The sequence below is a fragment of the Phaenicophaeus curvirostris genome, chromosome 2 (assembly GCF_032191515.1).
Source record: "Phaenicophaeus curvirostris isolate KB17595 chromosome 2, BPBGC_Pcur_1.0, whole genome shotgun sequence".
Classification (NCBI taxonomy): Eukaryota; Metazoa; Chordata; class Aves; order Cuculiformes; family Cuculidae; genus Phaenicophaeus; species Phaenicophaeus curvirostris.
Window position 1 is genome coordinate 75,908,359 of NC_091393.1, and position 16,873 is coordinate 75,925,231.

Genomic DNA, 16,873 nt, shown 5'->3' on the forward strand with positions numbered 1-16,873 from the left:
TGAAAGGTCTGTTTCTCTGGTCACACTGCTGTACTGCTTCCTCCTAGGTCCTGGGAAGGATGCAAATGGACTCTTCCACCACATCTGTCCTCTTTCGAAAATCTGCCTGGAGCAGTTAATGCCTGTGGGAATTATAAGGCTCTGTTTGTCTTTGCCCCCAGAGTGATCTGTTCTACTCTTTGTTCCTTGCATGTCCTGGCTGGTGTCACTTGCCATTGTCCTCCTGGATCTCAAAGGCTAGACTCTGAAAAATTTTAGTTTGAACAGAAAGGCTTTTAAAATCCCACCCCATTATGATTCTGTCTTGTAATCTGCCCTTACTATCACTGCCAGATCTAGATGTTTGCTTAAATAAGAGAAAACAGGGAAGCAGGAGGTCCCCAGTGTGGGCACATCCTTCCTCTGCCTTTTGTTCTCATCATTATTGGCACAGATTCAGACTGGGTGAAAGCTGCTACAGCCCCCTTGGCTGCCCTGGGATTTTCTTGCATCAGGAGACATTTGGTTTGGTGTGTGTTTGTGCTTCTTTCTCCAAGGGTCTAATGTAAGCCAAGGCCAATGCTTGTGACTCTGGGGAGATAACGGTCTGTGCTTGGTTGTCCTGGTGAATCAGGAGATCCGTTCAGTCAATGGAGCTGCAATGGGTCTTTAGTGAGGAAAGTGGTCTGCTTGTCCTTCCCAATAAGTTCTCTTTGAAATCCCTAACATGTGGCTTAAATTAGGCTGTGGTGGCCGATCTTTCTATCTCCAGCCTCCAAGGTGCCTTGGACAGATGGATTTATCAAAGGTTTGGCAGGCCTTTTAGCTCCCTGGGGCAAAGACAGTCCTCAGAATAGAGACAGATTAGCAGGGTCTCTGTGCTTTTGCCCTTTAGCGCCTGCAGCAGAGTTCTGCTTTCAGGCACCTTGTCCTTGGCTCTTTCCAGGCCTCTTCATGAGATTTTCTGAGTTTATCCCTCTGGCCCCATTTTTACCCATGAAATCTTATTCTGGAGGTGGCCTGTCCAGGTGGATACATGTGTCTTTGAGGCATGGCCGGTGTTCTGGCCTGCAGGATCCATGCATAGTCTTCCTGCTGCTGAACACTTTCCCCATGCACTTAATGCCAGGTCCCAGATGTGGTCCCAGATGTGGTCCCAGATGTAGTCCCAGTGACACAGTCTATGGCCATGCCAGACACTCAGTGCCCTGAGGACTGGCACTTCTCTCACCAGTGCTCTCACACTGTGTGCCAGGATTTTTCAGAGATCACTCCCTCTTATCCTTGGCCCTCCTACCCTACTGCATGTGGTGGAGCTAGCACCCCTCCACCCTGAGTCTATCCTGCTCCATTCTTGCCAGGCTGGAGACCTTCCTGCCCTGTCTTAGGCTCAGGAAAGGGGGATGGCATACTTAGGCATGGGGGAGGAGAGCAGGAGTGGGCAGGAGGGTCAGGAACTGCCCAATGTCTTGGTAGGGAAGTGGTGAAGGTGAACAGGACAGACTGAAGCTGGGGTTATGCTCCCTTTCCATCTCCCTGCCTGTAATGGATGGGCAGCATGTCTATCCAGGCAGGGAAGTCCATGGCAGACAACTGGGCCCTCCCTTCCCACCCCCAGCATGGGATGCAGCCAGCGGAAGGGCTGTGCACGTATAGGTTTCCTCTTAAGTGTTGTTGAAGGACCCTAGTGCCCTGGGCAAAGGGCAGCTGATGTAATTCTCGTTGTATCTCAGGTTATCAGCACAGATATCCAAAGACAGTCTGTCCCTCTTCTGGTGCACAGACTGTCTGCGATGGAGTGGTCCCATCTCCCCCGGCACACAGACGTCCACCCGCCACAGCTCCAGGCTCAGCAGCAGTCAGGCGCCTGCTCTTCCTGCAGACTTATGTCTGTTCTCTGCCATGTCTGTGTCGGTGATGACGATTCCTTTGGCAGCTCGGTCGATGGCCCAGTCTGCTCCTTTCATGATAGCATGCTCCCTTCTATCTAACCTGAATTCTCCCTGCTGTATCTTAATCCCATTACTTCTCCTCCATTGACTGGTGAGTTTAATTGGCTCTGCTCCTTTCCCCCATGGCCTTCCCAACAGAAGCAGGTGTTATCTGGTTTCTGCAGCCTTCCATTCACCAATTCCAGGGTCTTCTCTCCCCCAGGTTCTTACTGGACAAGCTGTGGGTTGCATGATGGTGCTGAAGTTTTCTCTGTGTAGTGAGTATATCATTCCTGCTCTAAGCCTGACCTGGCCGAGAAGAGAGGGCCAAAGGTGTCTGCAGTGCTTTGGTCTGTCAGGATGGCTGTGTCCTCATTTCTGGTTCAGATCTCTTCAAAGTGAGCAAAGTACACAGAACTGCTGGCCCCTTACGCAAGGAGAGCAGGACAGCCTGCATCCTCTTTTGGGAAGGTGAAAACCATGTGCTCATCAGTACACAGGGGCACAACTAGTAGATCTCTGCAGTCAGACAACTTTGTTTTTTTCCATACGTCATTCACCCATTGCAGCTTTCTAGGCTCAGCATTGCACTTGTCAACAGGCTTTCCTCCCATACTGGGACAAGTGAAGCAGGAACATTGTCAGCTTCTCTTCTTGGTGCTTCATGGTATTAATACATTCCTAGAAGAGAGCCAGTCCTCACTGCTGCAAGGCTGGACCATAAGCTTGGGCTGTTTGGTGTTTCCTCTTGTTGACAGTATGCTTGCCAGGTACTTAAAAGCTCTCCAGCTTTCCTGAACTAGAAAGAGAAAGAGTGTGAGCATATGAGGAGCTCTGGATTAGCTGATCCTCAAGACATGTCACCACCCATTCATCCATCTTTCAGTACACACTGGAAGCTTCCCATATAGTGCCCAGTTCTTTGTTCAACCAAAACCAGGTGGTGACAACAGTCAGCCTGGTGGTACTTTTTGAGACCACTGCATGTCATGCAGATCACACCAAGGAGGGAGATTTCAGAGAGGGCTTTTGGTTAGGGGCATTTGTTAGGACAAGAAGAGGAAATCTTATGACCAACACCAAGCCTCCCAGAGTCCAGGCAAATATTCAGGATTAGTGCTGGGGAAGCTGCTGTTTTTCTGATTTCAAACAAGCAAGCACCTGTCTCTTTCGTCTCCCCATAAAATACACGTTAGAGACCCAGCCCATCCCTGCCCTCTTCAATGTATTTACACTCATGCTTGAGAGGCTGCAGAGCTGGTTAGTAACTCTTAAGGATGCCCATGGAGAGGGGACCACGGGAAGAAGTTTATTAAGTGCAAGTTTCAGAAAATTAGGTAGCATCCAATGCCAGTAAATAATTGCCTGCTGATCAGCCTAAGGGAAGAACAATACTTTTTAAGCTCTCCCTCTAGCCTTTCCAATTATTGCTTCAGTACTGCTGTCTGTTATCACCAGGGTGCTGCCTTACTTTTAGTAGGGTACAACCTTGCTGCAGCATGCTCATATCCTGCTGCAGCAGCTGTAGGACATGGGTCTGAAATACTACAACACCACCAAGAACTTGTGTTACCGAAGAGCTATGAAACTCACTTTGTGATATGTGGTTTTAATCATGTTTCAGTCATATATAGTGGTTAGAATAAGGTCCATATGACTATGATCTGAATCCATTTCATCCCAGAAATGTAGGAGGGTTTAGGTGTTAGCTCTGTATGGTAATACTGCCTCCACGATGCACATGGGCCTAGAGTCTCCACTGAGCCAAGTATGTGCGAGCACCAAAGGCTGATTCATAGGTATTGGGAGCTAAGTGGGAACTTGCGGCTGAGCCTGCCTAGGTCTCTTTTCCTCGAGGGCATTCTGGAAAAAGGGGAAAGGGGCTTGGTCACACTTCAGGTAGAAATTAATGGGCTATGTTTATTTCTAGTATAATTTTATTAAAGCCAGTGGTGCTATACCAATGTGAGCTTGGCTAGCAGCTCCTCAGAGTCCTTGAGTCCAGACAAATACATCTGTCACAGCGTTGCTTTGATGCATGGAGTTCATGTTGGGACTTGGCCAACATGAATGAATGTTAAATATCTACTGTCTCTACAAGCAGTGGGTTGAATTGTTCTGCTCTACTGCCTCCATCACAGCTGCTCTGCCAAGGGAAACGTTATGTCCATGGATGCGATCTCGTCAACTCCCTCAAAAGGAAGCTAACAAGAAAATTGACCTCCGTGGGAGAGGAGCCTTCTCCCATAGGACCATAGCTTTTCTGCACACGAGGAAAAAGAGGTCCCAAGGACAGAACTGAACCTGCAAGACCCATGGCCTCATGGCATCCCCTTCCTTCTTCCCTCCTCACCTCGTCTGTCTGTCTTGAGGAAGGTACAGTTTCTTTGTGGAGTTCAGCAAGCTTCTCTTCCTGCAGCTCAATAACAGGCTCTACTAAGAGGTACATCATCCACCTATGCAACACTTCCAGAAGCTGCTGAGTTTTCAGGAGCCCATTACAATGTGCAGCATGGCCATCCAGCACTGAGAATAAGCACAGCGGCTGCTGGAAAGCTAAGTGGGTTTTATTCCTCCCCTCCTCCTGAGGAAGACTGTTTTTGTTGGGGCTTTTTGTTCGTTCATTTGTTTTTTGTAAAATTCATTTGGGGAAAAGAAGCTTGTGAGAAATTGGTGCCCATCCTGAACCTTCCCCTGTCCTTCGAACTTCGGGAACAGATGGATCACCTACTGTGATTATAATTTAGTGGACTTTGTAGAGCAAAGTAACTTCACACACAGACACACGAGGTTCTTTCACTCTCCATCAGCACAAGCTGCTTCTGCAATCTTAGCTACTCACATTAGTGAAAGAAAAAGCATAGCTAGAATGTGGTGAGATGACTTAGTATTTTGTATCAGTCCTATGGTCCCAATATCCATTAGCAGCTCTATCAGCTGCTGTGCCATGAATTCAGACTTCGGATGGTAGCCCACGAGCCGGTCAGGGTGAAAAGGTTTGGCAAAATCCAAGCCTGAGTCTATATGCATCTCCAGAAGCACATGTAGAGAGAAGATCAGCTGAAGGCAGACGCTGCCTCCTGCTCAGCCCAGGCAGAAGCTGGTGGGCTCTGTTTGTGCTGCACCTGCCCTTCGAGGGAAAGCTGGTCCCTAGGGGCTGAGTGGAGGGCAAGGAAAGTAATGGAGAGTCTGACAAAGCAGTGTGTGCAGCACTGCTCAGCTGCTTGGGAATAAAGTGGTAACAACCAGACTCCAATATAACAGGATTTCATTTTGGAAATGCTAGTGGCTTTTCCAAACTGAAATGAGACTGAAAGGTCTTAACAGTTGTGAGGAGCATTTCGGGTTGCTGTTCCCTGCTTACAAAATTTAATTTTTGATAATAAGTTGGGTTTAAACACTCTTCTTCAGCCAGCTCTGTTAAAAATGTGCAGTGCTGGTAGAGAAGAAATGCTCAAGGAAGACTGGGATGGCAGCCCTGTGGCTTTGCAGTGGGGTAGGCTGGTCAGGAACGGAGGCTGGAGTTTATAAAGTCTTCCTCTGTGTCTGGAGGTGTGACCAGGCCATCGACCCAAGTATGTGTGCACAGCAGGGTGGGCTTCTGTGTTCTCGTGGGTACAGCTGGGACCCATGGCTCTGCAGAGGGTTTGTGTGTTTGTGGCTTTGGTCTGGTGTTGACCATCTGTCCTCGCAGCAAGGGCTTTGCAGAGTGACAGAGCATTACTTGTTTCTCATGAGACAAAACTTCTGGCCTGGTTTTTGTGAGGAGATGGTGTGAAGTGTCACATTTGCTGCAGTGAGTGGCGGGAAGGAGGGATAAAAGCATGGAGCAAGCTGTGTTTTAGAACAAGCTAATCCCTTGCTGCCTGCCTGAAACAAGAGCTGCTCGATCTACTCCCTGGCCAGCACTCTCCAGCTCTTCTCACCCTCCCCAAATGCAATGTGCAAACTGTCATTCCTCTCAGCTAGCCAGAGCACTCCCCCTAACTCCTCTGAGGACTTGTGTTTGCATCTTTTCAGACCTTTCCTTGCTAGGCGCCGCGGGCCAGCTGTGAGATGCCAGCAGATGCATGATGACCTCAGGTGTGCTGGTGGCCAGACCTCACCATAACCTGCTGTTTTACCTATGTGCATGGCCTTCCAACAGTGCTCACTACCCTGGCATGCCCCATGCTTGCTTGATGGAGAGCCCACAGCCTGCAGAGCATTGCAGCACATCCTAGCCTCACTTTTGCATCACTTTATGCTTTCCCAGAGAATTCCACGGCAATTCTCTGAACCTTTGTAGACAGGGTAAGTTCAACAGACCAAAATTAGAAAACAGAAGGCCTTGACATTTTGGTGGTCCTGGTGCTGCCCCTGGGGAGGAGAGTCAGGTTGGCTGCTGTGGTGGTACGGGACTAGGGGTCAGCATCATGGTGAAAGCAGCACGACTGCTGGGAAGTCACTGAACATGGTCTCTGTGCTTCTCCACTGGGAATGAGAGCAGCTTTGCTATGGGCTGAACAAGGCACAGCTGACAGAGGAGCTAACTGAGGAGGGCAGAATAGTATATAAATGCACAGCAATACACGTGGAGAGGAGAGGGTGTATGAAAACATCTGTAAAAGGCTTTGCAGATGTGGTGGTTTTAATGGGAGACATGAGGCAAGACAGGGCAGGAGGCTGCTGTGCTGGAGCAGCAGTGCTGTGAGGCAGGGAGAGTGAAAAGGAAACAGAGGGAACGGGGCATTTGGTGGAGAAGCCTGGAAATGAAGTGGGCTTTCAAAGCAGGCTGTGTACGCTCTGGCTGAGGAGAGAGGTAGGAGGTGTTTCGAAGCTGAGGTGCCCAGGCCAAGCCTTGCTTCACTGTCGAAGCAGCGGTGTTTCCTCCAAGCCCAGCACTGACAGCTCCAGCACATGTCACCAAGCTGCAATGGCTAATGCAGCCACAAGGTGTAAATGTCACTAATGAATAAATTGCCTTGTGCCTTGGAGAAGCTAATCCATCACGGCCAGGGATGGGGATCTGACAGGCGTGGCTATTTCAGGCATAGCCTGTAGGGAGGAGGAACACTTAATTTTTAGGGAAGCTGATGCAGGGTTTGGCTCTGCGCTGCTCCCCAGCTACATAAGCTCAGACTTTGCTGTGACTGAAAGGAGAAGGAGAGGGTCTAGGTTAGCAAAAAGTGCCCCGTCAGCAGGGTGATGTGTGGGCCCTGGCCAGGGATAGGTGGTGACTGAATTTGGAAGGAGGATGCTGCACACAGAACATGGATGCTGTAGGTGGTGACAGGGTCTCCAGTGATCAGGAGAGTTTGCATCAGTTGTCTGGGGTGCAGGGCGATGGCCTGTGCTGTGTGTGTTTCAGGCCAGTTAGCGCTTGGTGCTGTATTTTACAAACTGGCCATTTACTTCTCAATCCAGTTTCATAGTTTGCCCCTATAAGAGGTGACATGGAAATGCTCTGAGCCTGCCCGGACCCTCACGCTGTCAGTTTGGAGATGGCTCTGTTGTGCTGTCCCTGGGGCAGCACACTGCCACCCCTCCGCCTTCTCCTCGTGCTGTTGAACCTCAGCCACCAGCACCTTGGCTGACTGGGCAGAGGGCCGGCAGGGACAGAAGCTCAGTGTGGACAAATCCAGTTCAGTCGGAGCAAAGGGAGGCTGAACGCAGCAACCATTTCCATACGCAGCCTCTGCCCATCTCTGCAGCACCCTGCTCCTCCACTCCCAGTCAGTGCTCAAAATCAACCTTCTGTCCTGTTTACGACATATGCCAGTGTGACACCTTGCAAATGGATGCCTGGATCACTGAGAGCAGAAGCTGCCAGGCTCGGGAAGTCAGCCACCGGCTCCTACTACCACACACACTGTGCTCAGAGCGGTGGAAGCAGGGCTCACCATCTGCTGCAGGGGGGAGCCAGCCGGGTGCCTCTGCTCTGGTCCAATGGGGCACCTGCTGGCACAGCTCAAGTGCAAGTCTTTGTGTCATTCCCCCTCCTTTACTTCCCAGCTACCTCTGTCTCCCCTCATTTCTCTGGCACAGACCCACGGGCCAGGGGATCCTCCCAGCTTGGCTGGGGTCTCTCTGCTGCTGCGTGCTGCTCAATAGTTGAAGATACCCCTGCTCACTGCAGGAGCATTGGACTAGATGACCTTTGCAGGTCTCTTCCAAACCAAACTGTTCTGTGATTCTGTGTGATTCATGCCGCATTGGTGGATGGCAGTGGAGGTAAGACCAGCTCCCAGGCAAGGTGCTGGAGGATGTACCCTCCTCAGGATGGAGGCCCACAGCTGATGCCCCATCTCAAGGCCCTGGAATGGATCCTGGAGATGGATCTCGTGGGAGAGCTGAGGGCTTTGTATTCGCCCTGTGCTGGCACATGCCCTTCCCACCAGAGTGACCTGCTAGTTAATGCTCTGCAAGGCAGTCCCACACCATGGTCTTCATGCTCAGACAATTTGCTGTTGCTGTCAGAGCTTTCATTTTTACTAGTAGGCATGGCATTTGAAATGGTTTCCACCTTTGCAAACTAGCAGATAGTGTGGACTGTTGGTCTTAGATGTAGGCACGTAGTGTGGGGCTTTGCTCTTTGGCTAAGAAATTGAAAGGAGGGAAGGCAAAGGGTTCTCCAGGCAGCAGCTACCTGTCCAGGGATTCCTGTGTGTGGCATCACAGGAGTGGGTTTTGAGGGTGCTCACGTGGTGTTCACTGTCTTGGCCATTTGTAGGAAGAGGAGATGCGAGAATCCTAGAAAGTGAGTCAATAGTTGTTCTGGTGATGGTACATTTTCCCAAGCCCTTTTCTTTCCATCCTTGTTCCTCACTGGCTCTGGTGGCCGATTCCTCAAGTGTCTGCTAGCATGTCTGAGGGATCTCATTGCTGCCCTCCCAGCACGAGCTTTCATTGCACAACTGGCTGATGCGATGCAGCCCTGTACTTGGAGCTACAGGCAGGCTTCCCCAGGACCAGGCCACCTCCATTAATCTCCCAACCCACCCTCGCTGCTGGAGCTGTTCTTTCATCAGTCTGATGCTGATCTGGGTCTTTTCTGCTGTTTCTGAACACAAGTTCTCATCTCATTCAGGTGTGTCATTCAGTGGAAATATTTTGTAAATGCAAATAAAAAGAAATAAATCTATTCAATACCTCGGTCTCGAGGACGAGAAACAAATAGTAGAGGATGTCCAGGTGGAGATGTATCACAGCTGCTGTCGCTGATTAAGTTTTCTTGCAGATGTAGCCCCTAGAGCATCCACAAATAGTTGGAAAGGGAGCTACGCAGACCTGTGAGAGCATGAGGCTGAGCCCTCTTGGCACCCCTTGTGTGGCCACTGCCACAAGGGACGGCCTCGCACTCTATCCTTTCTGATCCATAAGGAGGAGGCATGATGCAGGTAAAAGTCTTGTTGGCCAGGGGCTGGTGGCCAGCAGCAATGCGGGTGTCTGTATCCATCAGGCAGAGCAAGGCAGAAGCGGGTACATGGTGAACAAATTCTTTTGTGAACACTGGGAAACAGTTTTTACTTTTCAACTCTGTCAATAAGATCTAGCTCTGTCTGTCTCTCTATATATGTACAAACAGTATATCACAATGTTGCCTTTTTTGTTGGAAATATCAAAGTACAAAGATTGTAAACCAAATCGGTGTAATAAAAGTTTCAGATGATTCACTGAGGTGGCTGCCAGTGGTGGGTCTGTGAGTAGTTACCAGGCAGGGCTGGGAGACTTGTGAAGCCCTTGCATTGCTCAGCCAATGGGAGTGGATGGATGGATGGAGGTCAGCCTGCTTACTTAATGCCCTGCTGTGACCTCTCCTGAGTGGGGTGGTTGAAGGTCCGAGGCAAACAGGTATGTGCCTATCTTGCCCTCAGGTGGCCACAGCCTGTGGGACTGCTCTGTTTTTAGCCCTGTAGGCTGTGTGGGCCAGCAGTTCTGCAGGTACCCCTTAAGCTTGAAGTTATGTGAAACACAGGGTTTTTTTATGGGTTTACATTGAGGTCAAGGTTACCAACTACTTAGTAGTTAAGGTAAGCATCTGGTTATACAGAATTTACCTCTTTGCAAAGCAGGCTAGCACTGACCAGAAACATAGCATGGCAAAGCAGGAAACTGCGGTGGAAAGACCTATCATTTATTGAGTTTTTTTCACCACCCATATTTGAGACTCCAGATAGATTTTGCTATAAAAATGAACTATATCCAGTTGCCTGAACTAAACATGCTGCCGGAGCACATAAGAAACACCAGAGGGAGTTGGATTTAGCCTTGGGTGCAGCGGGAGAGCAGGCTCAAGAGACAGGTTGCTTCTGTGATGCCACTACAGTCCCATGAGTTCTAATGTCTGTCTCATATTAAGTCACAGGTTGGATGATGGGGATCTGGAGAAGGCTGAGGTGGCAGCCACAAGTTGAGTGTTTCTTAGAAATATGAGTAAAAACAAGCCTCTGAAGTAAAGTTATCTCCAATGCTGCACCTGCAAAGCTAATTGCTCTCTGGAGCGTTTTCTTCAGAGGCGTTTGGCAGGGGATTGCTGCAGAGATCCCAGCTTCGCCACTTCCCGGTTGGACTGTACAATTTGTTGAATGAGGAACTCTGTCTCTTGGCCCACCTCTGACAGGCGGAGGTCGAACTCAGTCAAAGCCTTATTATCTGCCAGCCCATCAAGCAGATGCTTCCCACCAACCTGCAAAGGGGTAAGAAAGAGGGGTTAAAGGAGGAGATCCAAAAGTGAAGTTTAGTGTTCTATTTTCTCCCTCCTATTTTCTCCCTCCCTGGGGCAACTTCTCCTGTGCTTCCTTGCTACCAGTGGTGGGGAGCCTATGATATGATAACAAAAGTGGCGAAAGCCTTTGCCCAACCCTGAAATGTTGTTCACAGGAAAAGTACACAGGAAAAGAGTGTAACCTTATGCAGCACTCAGTGATATGACACATGCTAATGACTCCCTCTGGGTACTGTGTCAGGAGTTCTCAAGCTCAGGCTGGTTAATAGCACAGCTGGAGATGATAACCTGAGAAGACTCTCTGCTCTACCCTGTCTCCTGTCCCCAGCTCATTGCTGGCTGGGGACAAAGGGCAGTGTGTTTAGTGTGCTGCTCATCATCTCGGCAGTGGTGAGAGCCTCAGTGCTGGCAGTCTCCTGCCTGGATACCATTTCCCAAGCCGAGTTGGCTTTCCTGGGGGGAACATCTTACACAACTGAAGTCCAGGCTGTATGGGACAGAAAACGCAACGTAGATACCCTTAGGAAGAGAGCTTACTTTGGGACATTTCCATCCCTTACCTGAAGCACTGTCTTTAGGGATGTGGGATGTGACGATTTGACTTTTCCCCCCCATAGCTATTCTCTTTCAGGTATCAAATATGCCTCCTGCCCACATCTCCTCCACCCAGGCAGCCCCCTCATCTGAGCACCTTTTGCTTAAACATTCTTAGACCTTTTGCTAGAAAGGACTGGGCAAAAAGGACAGGAAAGAAATCTGGTTTTAATGCGGTATGGAGGTAAGAATTTGATGCACCTCCATTTCCTCAAAGATAATACCACCAGCCCGCTTGTTGGGCTGCTGTGGAGCTTCACAAATGGGTACCAGGAGAACCGATCAGAAGGAAGATGCTAAGCATGGAGATTATTTGCTAAGCAAAAATTCTTCTCTCCTTTCCAACCTTTGCCCCCTTGTATCGTTAGATTCAAATTGTTTTCCACATCTAGGATCATAAACCTCAGAACTCACAAAAGGTTTTCTACCATCGAATCCTTTTAAAACCATCGTCAAACACATTGATGCCAATATTCCTGCCAGCAGGGACAGCTGGTCTTGCTGACTCTTTATTGTGACAGTGAGAAAAATTGAGGCAGTGCAGAAAGTTTAAAAGCCAGCATGATTGCATTTGGCTGTCTAGTTTCAGATTTCTAAAGCTCTTTTTAATCAGCAGGAGAGGAGCGATCTGGTTTGTGGGCATGTTGCATACTGCAGTTGTTAGGGATGTAGGTAAGATCTGTGGGTGCTCCTCTGTCTAGAAAATGTAAGCCTGTGGCTTAGAAGCCACTTCTAGGCACCCAGATGTGACACATTTAACCTACCACACCACTCCAGAGCTGCAGGGTGAGTTAAAGAAGCTCAACAACCAAGCCAATTTTCTAACTGTCTCCCCTGAGTGCATGACGGACAGGAGAGATTCTGGGAAGGGTGACACTATCTGTGTGCTGCTGAGTGACAGATGGCATAGCACATTCAAAGTACAGAGGATATGCATAAGGCTCACTTCTCATACTGCCTATCATTATTTTCTACTCCCACGTGTGTGAAGTGGCTGTGATTTTTCTGAGACATACTCGCTGGTTTTCAGTTTCCGGGGTGGAGTGGGGAATTCCTCTCTGCCCAAAAGCCCAAAGCCTGAAAGCCAGATTCATCCCTGTGGACAGAGCTAGATGTAACAAGTGAGATAAATGCATGTGTGGTCACAGAGATTGTCCTTCCCCTTCCTGCCGTCTGCTAGTCTGTTCCCTGCTCACAACTGATTTCTGTTGCAAGATTGCAAAGTGAGGGATGCATTTGATTCTGCAGCCTTGAGGCAGGGCAGGCTCAGCACCTGCTTTGCATGGCCACCACATAGGCTCAGAAACTTCAGGGAGAAGGGTTTTCTCTTACTAGCCCCAGGTGGTTGCACGAGAAGTTGATACTTGTCAGGCTGGTGTTCTTAGCCAGGACCTCGGAGAAAAGTACAGCAGTTGGCTCTGATAGGTTATTACTTCCCAGATGGATGGACTTCAGGGTGGTGTTGGTCAGCAGGGCACGGCCAATCACCTCTCCGCCTTCATCCTCCACGCAGTTGAGGCGCAGATTCAGGAAGATCAGGGTGGTGTTCTTAGCCAAGGCTTGAGCAAGAGCCTGAGCCCCAAGGTGATGGATCTGGTTGTTACACAGATTAAGGGTTTCTAATCTGCTGTGGTTGATCAACTTGCCAACAGCTCGTGCCCCCTTGTCCTTGATGAGATTATGGGATAAGTTGAGCTCCACCAAGCTGGGGTGATCCAGCAAGTTACGCACCAGCAGCCTGGTCTTGTCATCATCTACTTTGCTGTGTGTCAACTTGAAAACCTGTGGGGATAAAGGACAGGGACACCAAAACTGTCAGTGCTTTGGACTGAGCTTTGTACAAGACCTCCAGTGAATTAAGCCCATAGCCCACCAGACAGGATTCACCTCCCTTCACTTCAAATGTCTTTAGCAGTAGGCTCAAATAGTTGCTTTTATAATGAACAGATAATTCCAGCAGGCAGGACATGCCACCGATGGCCCATATCTGTTCTAGCAAGAAATGGTTAATCTCCTGGAAATACCTGGTCTTCTCCTCTAACTCCATGAGCTTTCCTGACAGTGGACTAAATTAAAATGAGATAGAGTTGCCCAAACATCTGCAGAGAGTAACAGCAGAACTCACCCACATCACAGTCAAACACTGTCTGAACAAGCATATGCACTGGTGGTAACCACAGTGCTCTCTGCAAAGGGCAACGCCCTGCATGGCCAAAGCACCTTAATAGCCACATGAGAAGTAATTTCTCTTCTGGAAGCCAAGCAGACAAGCATTTCCCAAAGCAGGCCAGTCTGTAGGGAGAGCATTCAGCCAGCTCCCTCTGGCTGCGCTGTGGGTATCGCTGCTTGCTGACAGTTTGGGGGCTGAGTATATGTACTGCAGGTGCCACAGAACTGAACATTGTGTTAGCACCCAGAAAGAAAAAACCTCATCACTCTAAGGCAAATACGAGTATATCCCCATGTTGTTCTTGGAGGTTTCTGCTGCTCTGGAGCAGGTTGACATGTATTTACTGAGCATAACCACCAAGATATCCTTATGAAAAACTCTAGGCTTCTCCTCTCCTTCCTCCTGGAAATATGTGAGGAGTTAGGAGTGGATCATTGCTTTCTTGTGGGCTCCATGGAACATGTTTTGTGCCGACCCTCTGACAATTTCTTCTAAGACCACGTGCAGAACAAAATATCTCTGCACCCTGCCAGACTGCAACATGCAACAGGAAGCAAACAAAACTGGTCCCTAGATTTCTGTCCCCAGGCAATTGGGAGATCTAGCTGAGGAAGAAAGGTTCATTTTGAGATATGTTACTTTCAAGCTGTGGCACTTCTTCACAGCAACAGCCAGGTTGCAGCAGTCTTGGTAGGTGAAGTTAAAAAGGTTCCACTCGAAGTTCATGCCACAGTCCTTCACGCCATAACTAAGATGAAGCTCCTCTAGGTGAGGGAGTGCAGTAATGAGAACTCCCAGGTCGTAGTGATGCATGGGGACCTCATCAAGCCCCATATCAGAGAGGTCATCCTTCTCCTCCTTCTGATCCACCTTCACTGGTGGCAGGAACTGATCAACCTTCAGCTTCTGCACATAGTTTTTGCAGAGCGGAATGACGTCTAGGACCTGGTTGGGGTCTGTGGTGTTAGGGATGAAACATTTCAGGATGTTTTCCAGGTGACGCTCCAAGAACATTCGTTTCCAGCTGTCTCCGTAATTGGAGATGTTACACACTTGCCAGCGCTCAGTGCAGCATCTCTTCCAGTATTCCTCATCACTTATTAGGTTGGCAGTCACTGTGAGTGGAAGGCCAGTAGAGAGTCTGTCCAACACCTTCCTTTGGTGCTCAGGCAGAAGAAGGTCCAAAATAGGATTCTCTGGAAGGCATGAAAAGGAGAGGAGGTTGGTTTGAGCTTTAAGAACCATGGCTGGTGCTATGATTCTGCTTGGGCCACAGGTACACACCCATGCCCTCCTCTCTGCTGATACTGGCTCTCTTCTCAGTTGCCAGAAGCTGGTGCAGGGAGCTAAGCTGGCAGAAAATGTATAGGATTCATCTTCTACGTTTCTGTATAGGATTTCTAACTTTTACAATAAAGCATCAGTGTAATTGGGTTTACTCCCCTAATATTTGGGAACTGCATCAGAAATTTAGCTCCCAGCTTAAATTTAACTTGAATGCAGTTTATATTTAGAGCAAGACATCTGCTCCCGAGACTGCTAATTCAGCTTTACAGCAATGGCAGGGTTTGGCTTGTCATTTGTTGAACTTTCTCTGTTTGGTTTCAAAGCGTATTGAAGGACAATATTTGAGAACAACTGTCTATGTGCTTTTCCTTCCTATCTTAACTCAGATGTTTGTCTTACCCTGAACTTATTCCTGTTCCTTGCCACTGAGACATACTCTTAGCCTTTAGGTCCAACTTATTTAAATAAAAGTTCTCGTTTCCCAGGAGCTTTCTCCCCACAGTTTCTTTCCCAATGATCAACATAAGTCTCAGCTGGCTTCTGTCTGGTGAAAGTTCTTTATAGTAAAAAGCACCAGAAAAATGCCACGCGTACCTATATCACAAATGCTTGATGACAGGTACACAGTAGTGCTGAGTAACAGAAATCATCAGTGGAGAGGCCTGTCTTCACATGGGAAATCAGATTTTGAGACACAAAATGGGGTTAGCTTTATATGTCCTCTGTCTCTGTAGCATTTCCTTTCTAAGGACACCCAGAGTTTTACCACAGCCTTTTCCTAGAGTCTAGTCTCCAGTGTCCTGCAGCTGGCACTGCAGTGACCTTCTCTGCAAAGTGCTGTGAGCAGAGGTGGGATACATATGCAGAACTGGGCTAGCTTCACTCAGGCTCACTAAAGCCGCATCAGTGGACAAGATGCAGCTACACAGCTCAGGTAATGGCATGAGGGTCCCCAAGACACCACACACACTGCTTTTATGTGCACACAATGTAGGTCAAATCCATTTGGCATCAGACTAACTGACCAGACAGATAGGACTGCAAGGGTGTCCCAGGTCAGACTCCCAACTACCATCAGCTCCTGGAGCAAGGCAGCACTGAGCTTCTCTGTACTGTCTTACAGTCCCAATGTATCTTTGGTTTTTGCTGCCACTTCACGGAGTCAGCCAAAAAGACAGGTAGGCCCTTTCTTTCCCCCTCCCAGCCAGTTCCTAGATGAGACATGCATTTTCTTTTTTTCCTGAGTTTTATCAGTCCACTTGTTTCAAAAGCACATTCACATCACTACCAAAAGCCATGGAGAAGGCCTGAGACTGGGCACACAATACATATTCTGAGATGGTAACTCCTCTCAGCAGGGAACAACTCTCCTTCTCTTTTTACAGCACTCCAAACAATGGGCTCCACCCCTGAGTGCTGCTGTAATGGATGCATATTCAGAGAAGGAAACAGCAATTCCACAGCCCTGGCCATGTTTGTGGTAGGTAAGTCCAGCAGAGCATGGGAGGAAGATGAAGCGATAGGACAAGGTTGGGGCAGACTCACATCCTGGACAGCAGCCCAGAGGAATACAGCCATCCCTGGAGTGTACAAGTACGTACTTGGGAACTAAACAGTTTGTTTAACTAGGTGCCTGAGGGGATATTTCTTCCCATCTGTTCCTTTGGCAGGGCTGGGTACCACACTGCCTTTCAGATGCATCTGCCGGCCTTGTTGACCCTCTGCTCTCCGGGACTGACACTATCTCTCTCTGTGAAACACACTCCTGCTTACTTTCAAAATTGTCGGCGATGTGCTGGAGGCAGAGCTCGGTGAGGCAGGGGACAGTGACAAGAGACCACTCAGGATCCTCAGCGATGCAGTGTTTATAGTACGAGTCAGCAGTGGGGCCGGCCTGGGATGGGTACAGTGAAGGAATGCCTGTGCTCCTGCCACTGGCTGCAGGCTGCTGCATCCTGCTCAGCATGCGCTTCTTCAGGAGAAGCAAGAAAATTGCTTGAGAGCAGGAGTTGCCACCATATTTTCCAGCTGGGCTGTCTGCAAAAGAAAAAGGCAACTTTAGAAAGAGGTCAGTGCTAAGAATGGTCTCCTCACGCTGCTCTCCTGTAATGCACTTGGTCCCTGCCCTTTGCCTGCCTTCTCTGCTTGGACTGGAAGCACTGCAGCAAAACAACTATTATTCAGCCTTATCTTTATATAATGTCC

The 16,873-nt window shown here is 48.9% G+C and overlaps 1 protein-coding gene across 1 annotated transcript; it reads right to left on the reverse strand.

The window, feature by feature from the left end:
- Positions 1-10,251: 10,251 nt before the first annotated feature.
- TCTE1 (t-complex-associated-testis-expressed 1) lies at positions 10,252-16,662 on the reverse strand. Its single transcript, XM_069851010.1, has 4 exons — positions 16,442-16,662; positions 14,021-14,577; positions 12,544-12,993; positions 10,252-10,578 (listed from the first exon to the last, which is right to left on the reverse strand). Exons 1-4 carry the CDS (start codon positions 16,632-16,634, stop codon positions 10,402-10,404), a joined length of 1,377 nt encoding a protein of 458 aa, XP_069707111.1. The 5' UTR covers positions 16,635-16,662; the 3' UTR covers positions 10,252-10,401.
- Between the last annotated feature and the right edge of the window lie 211 nt (positions 16,663-16,873).